Genomic DNA, 10,853 nt, shown 5'->3' on the forward strand with positions numbered 1-10,853 from the left:
CCTGTATTAATAGCTCCGCCCACACATACATACATAACCCAGGCAAATAATGGAAAGAAATGTGTCTATCATAGCTGAAGGGAAGAACAATACGATTGCAGATAAACAAACAAGCAAAAATGACACACAAGCATAATCATGCAAAGGACAACGGCATATATTAGTTCTGTGAAACAAAGCAAAACCAAAATTACTCACCTATCGAGAAGGAAAAAAGCGCCTCGGCGTCTTAAGTAAAGTTGGCCACATATTCACAGATTGGAGTTTCCCGAGTCAATAACTCCTGAGCTAAGCGCTCCTTCAGTTCTCTCCAGCGCTGGAAAGCTGATCCTATATTAACACGTCCTACTTCTTGCCTTATCGTAAGCCTTTCTTCGCTTTAGAAAAGTTAAAACTGCTTTCTGCTAATGTCACACATGCGCACTGAACACTCTCTCTGCCCCTTTATGCTCATTGGTACACGTTAGTTTTGATTTTTAACACTCACCATTGATTCCTGTATTCTTTATTGAATTGTTCTTTTCTTCATTCTCGCAGACAAACTCCTTGGTTTCTGTTCATTTATAAAACTCTTATCGGTAAAACTCCTTTACTGTCCCTTCTTAATGTTCATAATACAAGTCGGAATCTGCGCTCTAGCCGATTCTTTAATTTCTGCATTCCAAAAGTCCGTACGTCCTTTTGGTCGATGTTTCTTTCCAGTTTTCTGCTGCATATGATTGGAATCATCTTCAGCTGACTCTTAATCTTAGTTCATTTATGTCGCTTTCTTCCTTTAAATATTCAATTCAGTCACTAACTCAAGATCACTGTGCTTGTTTTTAGTTTTTAATTTGTTTTTACATGTCATTGTTTATAGCTGTGTTTGGGTATTGTATTAGTTTTTATGTTGCCTCTTGGTCAGGTCGTCATTGTGAATGAGAACTGGTTCTCAACTGACTCACCTGGTTAAATAAATAATTATATATAAAATATATGTACAGCATTCATTCATTCATTCATTCATTCATTCATTCATTCATTCATTCAAGTTTCCAGACGACACCACACTGATCGGCTTCATCCAGGACGGTGACGAGTCTGCTTACAGACTGGAGGTTGAGCGGCTGGCTGTTTGGTGCAGCCTTAACAACCTGGAGCTGAACACGCTCAAGACAGTGGAGTTGATAGTGGACTTCAGGAGAAACTTCCCTGCTCTCCCCCTACTAACCATCATGGACAGCATTGTCACAGCAGTGGAATCATTCAGATTCCTGGGAACCACAATCTCCCAGGATCTGAAGTGGGACATTTACATTGACTCCATTGTAAAAAAGGCTCAGCAGAGGTTGTACTTCCTTCGTCAGCTGAAGAAGTTCAACCTGCCCCAGGATCTGCTGAAACAGTTTTACACTGCCATCATTGAATCCATCCTCTGCACCACAGTGTCTGTTTGGTTCAGCTCAGCCACCAAATTCGACGTCAGAAGACTACAGAGGGTAGTCTGGGCTGCTGAGCGAATCATTGGCACAACTCTCCCCACTCTCCAAGACCTGTACTCCTCCAGAGTGAGAAAAAGGGCAAAGTCAATCACCCTGGACCCCTCACATCCAGCACACTCACTCTTTGCCTGTTCCCATCTGGTCGACGCTACAAAGCCCTGAGCTCCAGAACGACCAGACATAGGAACAGTTTCTTCCCTCAAGCAATCCATCTGATGAACAATTAACACCATGGAATACACAACACCTAATATTTGTACTATATACCCCAATTGCACATTGTACATACTTACATACACATTGTCTAAATGTTTACTGTTTACTTCAGCTGCACATTTCACAATTGCACATGTGTACATACATATTGTATATATTGTATAACTAAATTGCACATTTCTGGCACTTGCAAATTTGTACATACAAATTGTCTATATTTGTGTATATTTCATATGTATATTTAAACTGCACATTTCACACCTGTAAATGTGTTCATACATCTTCATCTATACTGTATATGTCATTCTGTTACACTGTGGAGCTTCTGGCACTAAAACAAATCAGAATCAGAATCAGAATCAGCTTTATTGCCAGGCATGTTTTCCCATTCCTCGCATGTGAAAACATGCCTGGCAATAAGCTGATTCTGATTCTGATTCTGATTTATTCATTTTCTACCACCTATCTGAACTACCTCGGGTCACGGGGATACACCCTGGACGGAGTGCCAACCCATCGCAGGGCACTGTATATGTACAGCATATATATATATATATATATATATATATATATATATATATATATATATATATATATATATATATATATATATATATATATACATATGTGTGTGTGTGTGTGTGTGTGTGTGTGTGTGTGTGTGTGTGTGTGTGTGTGTGTATGTAAACATATGTACAGTGAATATATATAAAGTGCTATATCAGTGCAGGGATGTGTGGATATTGTTGAAAAGGTTAAGTAAATGGTTCTAAGGTTATCGCATTAAATAAATGTGCAAACTGTATAAACAAGTCCACTGTTATGTATATGAATATGAAATGTTAGGCAGAATGTACAGTAAGGTATATATAGATACACATAAATAAAATAGTACAGATGTATGTAAGGCACAATATGTGTAGAGAATGATCAGAGTGAATGTAAACTGGATTTGCACTTATTTATTTAGGCTGACATTCTGCACTGGGTTGACAAAATAAAACCAAAATGAAAATCATCATAACGCTGAAAATATGTGCCTTTTTTTTTCCTTACTCTTGGTTGGAAAATGTAAATGATTCCCCTATGATCGCTACTTTCCTAATTCCTACTTTCCTACAGCCAAGCTGGAGACACTTAAATCCCACACCAAGACTAAAAACACGGCTAAATGCGATATTTGAGAAATGTCAGAGGGGACACAGAACAGCCTCACACGCTGTACACACAGCAGCAGCACACTGAACCCAGCCAGTGCTTTCCAGCCAATCGAAGCCACAGAGGGCGTGGTTAAGGACAAAGGGGCGGGGATTCGAGAAAGATGCTTTGCAAATGTGGGCGGGATTTGACGGTTTGAAGGCGGGAATCTAGTTGACAGACAGAAACCGGGAGCCCCTGCAACCAATCAGAGACCTCTGTGTTCATTTTTACCGTTAAAATATTCCGGTAAAGCGGGACCGTGTTTGCGGAACTCGAGGCGTGTGTGTATGTGGTAGCGAGAGCTGTACAGGGAGCTATACGGGAAGCTCCGCCAAAGCAGGCGGAGTCGGAAACGCGGAAAGCTCGAAGCTGTGCGCCTGAGATCCGGAGGAGCTGTGCGCTGTTGCCCGGGGAGCTCACAGCCGAGCTGCCGTGAACACTGGAGCGTCACCGCCTATCAGTTCAGCGTAAAACTTCCCCCTTCCCTTCGCCAGGCCCCACATCCATCCCTTCATCCCTCCATCCATTCTTTTCTTTTCGAAGACCAAAAAGCAGCAGTTTCTCCGGGACTCTGTCTTCTCCTTGTGCTTTTATAAACTCCCTGAAAATGGACGGTTTCGCCGGCAGTTTAGGTGAGTGCTGTCTATCACTGGCCTCAGACACGCTTGGCTTTTAGGATACTATTAATAGCCGTGCCGTGCTGTGCTGTAGCACCAGGCTGGATTTCGAGCTCCATACAACACGCCTAGTGTTTACACGTATCAGCCTGTACGTTTCATATCGCTGGCGTGTCGCTTGCTGTCTGTCTGGAGGATGACCGGAGTTGTGTGGTGCAGTAAAGACACGTAAACACGACGCCAGCGGTTTATATGACGTGCTAACAGGCAGGTTAATGCTAAGGAGATTTGTGGCTGATTTGTTCACCACTATGCAGCTGTCTAGACTTCAGTTATTTCAATAGTAGCAGACACGCTTGGTGTGTTCGGGTGTGACGTGTCAGTCACTTTGAATGACGGGTGTTTACATGTTTATTTTATCAGAGGTGTGTATTATTAATGGTGGCCGTCATTGTGTTCAAGATAAGCAATGTGTGCGCGCGCATGCGCGTGCGTGTGTGTCAGTCAGGGATTGTCGATGTAAATATCACCCACACCGTATAACGGTCACTGCGGAATTTCATCACTTCAGCCTGTTGCTTAGTAACGGTGTGCACGTGTCGACGGTTTCTGCTATGGCTAACACACCCGAACCACAAACTAGCCTGCTGAAAGAGTGTGGCGACTATAACATAAAATCGCCTGCTTAATATAGATTAGGTTCCTTTTGTGCCATCAGATCATCTCTGACCCTGTTGTTGTATCTAGAGGAATAGAATAGAAGCCTTTATTTGTCACATCTACGTAGATTACAGCACAGTGAAATTCTTTCTCAGCATGTCCCATCTTTGGAGGATGGGGTCAGAGTTCAGAGTCAGGTATGATACAGCACCACTGGAGCAGTAAGGGTCAAGGGCCTTGCTCAAGGGCCCAACAGTGGTAGCTTGTCTGTGCTGCGGCTTGAACGTTGATCCTTCGATCAACAACCCGAAGTCGTAACCACTGCCTTAATCTGCAATAAATCTACCAATTTGAGATTGGGCCTCCATAGATTGACATTATGACTCAGTCATAATGAGAGAATCATATGGGGAATTCAGAGGCCAATTCAACACCATAATCTTTGTCATGTTCCTTAAACCATTCCCGAATGTCAAAGTGACATCCCAGAAGAACTGTGCTCAGAGTATCACACATGTCTCCACTGGCTTGTTTTCTTTCTCATAGTTTGTTCTGGTTCCAACTCTTTCTCAAGTAATTAATGCAAATACACCAAACCGTCCACATGATGTACGTAAAAGATGATGTGATTCATCAGACTAGGCCGCCATTTTCCATGGCTCTCCATGGTCAAAATTCTGATTCTAACATGACCATTGTATGCACTTTCGCTGGTGGACAGATGCCAGTATGGGCATCCTGACCAGTCTGTGACTATACAGTCAGAATTGTTCAGATTTTTACACTTGCTTATTTTTCCTGGTTCTAACAAATCGACTTCGAGAACTTAATGTTCACTTGCTGCCAAATATATCCCACCCCTTTACATGTGCCACTGTAACAAGATACTATAGTGTACAAACTCAGTAACTAGTGTGTTACAGTAAGCTTATAACCAGAGGGTGGAGTCAGTTACATTACCTCAGATTGTGAATCACAGTTCTTGAATTCGACAGCCTAATGTTATAAAAGTTATTATATTCATTATTGATTTATGTTTGTTGTATTGCTGTTGTTTTTTATCTGTTTTATTTGATGTACAACACTGGTCTGCTTGAGTTGTATAAAAAAGTATGCTCTATAAATAAACCTACCTTTCTTACTTTTTTCCTTCCTTGTAGTTTTTAGGCTGTTGACTGGTTAATTGAATTGAAAGAGTTTCATTCATACCTCAATATCTCAAATACAACTAAGCCTCTAAATGATGTCAACTTGGATTCTGGATGTTCTATAATGGAGGAAATTGTGGAAATGAAAAGACTGCGATAAACAGTTAAAACCTTTTTATAAACACCTAATGTCTCTATAGTGTGTTCAAAGGGATCTTTGTTCACCTTTTATTTTGTTCTTAACTGAATCTAAACAAAACTAATGTTCCTTTTCTGTTCCTTATGTCGTAAGCAGGTTTGTGAGCTAACTAGACCTCAAACACGTGCCAGGATGTCACCATGAACCAGGGTTGAGGTTCTCTTGATTGACATGCAGTCGATACCAGTTCTGCTCGTCTGTCCTAAACAAACACACCTGTCAGATGTTAAGCTAGCTACTGAGAGATTAGTAAAGGGCAGGAGCCATAATGCTATAGTCTTATGGTGCCAGGAAGCGTTAAGCGGTTTGTGTGACCTCTTCTTTTGTTTCTACTGTGAGCAGTTGTTGTGTTTGTCTTATAAACATGTTACACATGTGGCTTTGGGGTTGCAGTGTGCACATGCCTTAGCTGCTTTCAGGCTGTTTTCTATTCTGTTTTAATTTTGCTTTCATTCTTTTCCATGGTAGATACTTCATTCGTTTTCTGAAATGTGACATGCTTTTGGCTTTGGGCGAAGCATTTTTCTTATCTTCTATTAGAAACCAGCTACGAGAACGAATGAATTATGGGAATGATCAGTTGCAGTAAACACAGTAATTGCATGATTTTATTTATTAATTTATTTTTGCCCGTAAAACACATTTTAAGTACCAAACAGCAATAAAAGTTTCATTTCAGAAATAAAGCCATGTTTTGGTAATTTATTGTATAGACTGCATTTAATGGAAAGTGCATATATTTATTTTCTTTTTTCTTTTTTCTTTTTCTTTTTAATTTTCTCTCCTTTCTATGGTTATATGAAAACTACACTGCAGATCGGTTAATCAAGTGCTCTTTCACTACAGTTGAAAACAGTAAATATGTAAAACTCATTTTAATGAGAAATTACTTTGTCATTAAAAGCTTATTATAAATAAAGGCCTGATATCCCATATTATATGAAACAGCTCTATTATTTAGTACTGCAGCAGGCAGTGGCTTGGGTTGCCACGGTGATGCCTTCCTGGCTGGCAAGCTTGTGAAGTTGTGTGTGTGTGTGTGTGTGTGTGTGTCAGAGAGAAGGCTACATATTTGGATTATACATTTTGCATTTTTTGCATGTAAAAACAGTAACATGCTGTTTTAAGCTTAATTTTGGCCAGAAGTTGTTTTTTTAAACATGTTTTCTGGAACATCTGAGCTTGCTCCTAGGGCTCATGGCATTTCAAAAGAATTCACTGATTTTGTTAAAGGACTTCTTTTGCATTTTTTTTCAATATTTCCAAGATCAACACTTTGATAAGGTTGTGTGCAGATTCGTCTCATGCCTGACCTACATTCATAACATTCTGGCTTTAAGTTCACATTACATTCACGACATGCTGATACAGCTGTCAAAGCAGTCTCTCTCTTTGTCTGTCTCTCTCTCCGTCTCTCTCTCTCTCGGTCTCTCTCTCTGTCTCTCTCTGTCTCTCTCTCGGTCTCTCTCTCTCTCTCTCTCTCTCTCTCTCTCTCTCTCTCTCTCTCTCTCTCTCTCTGTCTCGCTCTCTCTCTCACTCTGTCGCACTCTCTCGCTCTCTCTCATTCATGTTACTTCATCACTTTTATCAGCTACCTTGAGATTTAGCTCAGCCTCTGTTGCTAAGAGACACAGGTACAGGTATTCTGCTATGACGCACATTCACAGCAGTTCTAAGAACAGTTCTGGCTCAGAAAGACCGCAAGTGCGACAGACAGGAACTTGCTGCGGTGTCATCCACACGCAACTGGAGCATGTGTATGCGTGTGTGTGTGACATTCACTTTCTCACATCCTGCGGTTCTCTTTAAGTGGAACAAATGTCACTACCTTTGATCTTTTACATGCTAACGCTCAGAGGTAGAGTTAACAACGTCATATGAGTCTCATCCAGTCACTCATTTTCCCTAAAGTCGAGGTGAAATTAGAAGACGTGCTCTTAACTGTGAAACCACAATGATTTGTGGGTCACAAGGTTTCTTTATTTTTTTTGGAACTGTTGTAAGATAGAGAGCTCAGAAGAAGCTAGAAAAGGAGAAAGAAAATTCGTCAGTTCTTATCTAGGTCTGTGTCGAAAACAGTGCAGCATACATTACACTGTGTTGGTCACTTGTGGCTGTTTCTATTTTGAATTTTTTTTTCTTCTCAGGTTGCCATGGTTTCACCATGAAGTGAAGATTGTTCGATTTTTGTATTCAGGTTGGATGCACGTGAATGGAAGAGGGCTTTGGATGAATGTCTCTGCCCAAATCTGCAGAAAATCTGCGGTAGTTTTGAAATACTGTAAACTAATTATATGTAAAATACCAGAGATTTTGCAGTACATTTTGTGATCAGAAACTTGCTAAACTTGCTTCCTGGATGGATTGTCCTATGTTTTACTTAAGTTTGGTTAACACTTTGGACTACTGATTGAAAGGTTGTGAGTTCAAATCCCAGGACCATCAGGGTGCCACTGCTGGGTTCTTAACCCTCAAGTTGTGTCTTTGTCGTCTGCCAAACTCCACCAAAATATGTAGAGCAAATGTACTTGTCCAGAAACATAATTAAACGTTGTAGCTAATGCAACGTTGTAAATAAATCATAGCAAGGATTCATACTCTCTTTTAACACAGCATGTCGTGCCCTCGACAAAACACCGGTGAGATGCAGCGATTCTGTCCTCACGTTTGCATGTACAATATTGTCAGGTCTCTCGGGTGGCTTTAGGTTCTCTTGATGTTTATCCGTGATGTGACCGTGTACATTAAGCAGGACAGTGAACTGACAGCTTTGTTATGCTTCTTGTGTTCAGCAGTGCCTCAGCACAGGTCAGTGAAACCCACGCATGATCATTTCCACCGTTCCCCCGTCACACATCGCACCATGGTGGGATTCGATACCGATTACTTGTTCTATGGTTTCAACTTCAAAGTGTATTGCAGAAGTGTGAAGTGTGTCATTGTTTTGTCAAGTTGAACACACATGAACTCCACGACAATTCGTAATTTACGAGTAGGAAACTTCTTTGCGCTCCGAGTTGTGGGCATGTCAGTGAGAAAACATGCTGGATTCATTAGATGCAACGTCTGCAGTTTACAATGTTTACTCATCTCAGCAGCTAAGCAGGATCCCTCACTCTCTTTCCCACGTCCCGGTTTCGATTCCCAATCCAGGGAGCTCACCCAGCCACTAAAGGACTAACTCTCAGTGTTGCTCCCAAGCCTGGTGAAACAGGAGGGTTGTGTCAGAAATAAAACTCATGCCACATCAAGTGTGTGGACCAGGTGATCCGCTGCATCGACCCGAACAGCCAGCAGCCAAAAAAACAACAATAACAACTCATTTCAGCAGCTGATTTCAGTTGTAATGTGTTTGTTATACACAGCTATTAAAATACTAGCAAATTACACATCATACCTAATGATAATGTTTACAGTTTGGTAGCTTTAGAAATCTGTGTATGTGTATGTGTGTGTAGTGACTGTTATAGTTCAGCATCATGCTCGTATAAGATCTTTTCCCCCATGGCCACTAGCACAAGCTCTTTAATCTCCCTTTTACTTTTTGTTTTTCACCCTTTCCACCCACTCCATCTTTAATATACCACTTTAAATGCCCATGGGGCAAATGTCATGATATAAATAGTGTCCTCTTCCTGCCAGGTGCTGCTCCCCACCTCTGCTTCCTGCTGCTTACCCAAAATTTGTCATTGTGCAGTTCTGGCATTTGAGCATTGTGTGTGCATTCCTTATCACTTCATGTGTTCAGAATCCTTTAAGTAAACAGTACACCAGTAATGGTGTTAAACAGTGTGTAGCAGTGTTATAGGCAGGTGTAACACCCTCCGAGGAAAGCGCTCCCTGCTCACTTCCACACGATTGGATAGCGTCGCCGTGTCAATACTCAATAAATCTGTGATCCAATTTTTGAGCCAGTGGAGACCTGTAGACTTAGCAATAACCCTGTGTTCACACTGTCAGTGGTTTATTTTGCCCCACATAACTCAGAGTGGTTCTGATACTTAGTTCAAGTGATGGTTGCCATGGTTTCAGTCGGTTTCAGGGTTCAAGCTGCCAATCTACTCCTGTTGGGCCCTTGAGCAAGGCCCTTAACCCTCACTGGTCTAGGGGTGCTGTACCATACTGACCCTGTGCTCTGACCCCGACTTCCAAAGATGGGACATGTGAAGAAAGAATTTCACTGTACTGTATATGTGACAAAATAAAGGCTTCTGTTCTGTTCTATTCTGTAATACTGAGGGAATAGCAGCATGTTCTCAGGGAAGGGAATTCTCTGAGCCACAGCCCATTCTGCACAATTTGGGCAAGAAGCAGGAATACAGCATTGATGTGAGCATGCAGTTTACACTAATAGAGCACCTAGGAGCTTTGTTACTATGGTTACCACATGAGAGACACAAAGCAGTTTATCAGCAGGGATTCTGACTTTTCCTTCTTGACGCACGGAGAGTCATAAGGTTCACTCCGACTTCCCACTTCTTCATTCGGGAAATAAAGTTAGGTCCGATTGTGCATAGGCTTCTGTGCACTCTCAGCATCTGTCCATCTCTGGGCTGAATATATTTCAGGACTGGGCTCTTGTTCAGGACTGGATGCGTGTAGACCTTTTAAAGATCGATGTGTTTTAGTCTGAGAATCAGTTTGGGACTCTGATGTGACTTTGATGTGCTGCTTTTCCATATTCAATACTTAATTATAAAGCACTGGAGGATATTTAGCAATGAAAGTGACAATGTGTGAAAATGTGGTGTGTGTGTGTGTGTGTGTGTGTGTGTGTGTGTGTGTGTGTGTGTATTTGATGATGATTCCTTTTTGCTCATAGCTGAGAGCTGAATTTTAGTAGCAAAGACAAGCCAAAGGTCATATATTGCAATATTTCATTTGGTGAAGGAGAGAACGAGAGGAGAAGGAAAGCAGAAGGGGATAGAGATGGAGAGAAGGAAAAAATCTGGAAAGGAACACACGTGCGTTTGAGCGCTTCCAGATGCAGGAATGTTGTCTTCCAACTTAGTGCATTCCTCACCCCTTTTTTCCCTCATAACAATGGATTACATTACATCTGGAATGAAGAGAAAAACGTGTGTGTGTGTGTGTGTGTGTGCATGCACGTGCGAATTTGTGTGCGTGCGTGTGCATGTACGTGCGTGCGTGTGCGTGCGTGCGTGCGTGTGTGTGTTTCCCTAACAGCATAAATACTGCTGAAATATTGCAGATTATTTTCAGGGAAAAAAAAAATCACTTGTGTTGAAGTATGCATTGGTTTATAAGATTATGAGCTCATGTACTATCTTGTAATTTTGTAACTTAGTTTTCAGGCAAAACACAAAACCAA

The 10,853-nt window shown here is 41.4% G+C and overlaps 1 protein-coding gene across 2 annotated transcripts in view; it reads left to right on the forward strand.

The window, feature by feature from the left end:
* Positions 1–3,030: 3,030 nt before the first annotated feature.
* LOC113645027 (echinoderm microtubule-associated protein-like 4) overlaps positions 3,031–10,853 on the forward strand; it is a 75,188-nt gene continuing 67,365 nt past the window's right edge. For both annotated transcript variants that reach the window (XM_027150309.2, XM_027150311.2), the window contains exon 1: positions 3,031–3,529. In XM_027150309.2, the coding sequence (XP_027006110.1) occupies positions 3,505–3,529 (25 nt within the window). In that variant the 5' untranslated portion in view covers positions 3,031–3,504. The remainder of the gene's footprint in view (positions 3,530–10,853) is intronic.

The sequence above is a fragment of the Tachysurus fulvidraco genome, chromosome 4 (genome assembly GCF_022655615.1).
Source record: "Tachysurus fulvidraco isolate hzauxx_2018 chromosome 4, HZAU_PFXX_2.0, whole genome shotgun sequence".
Lineage (NCBI taxonomy): Eukaryota > Metazoa > Chordata > Actinopteri > Siluriformes > Bagridae > Tachysurus > Tachysurus fulvidraco.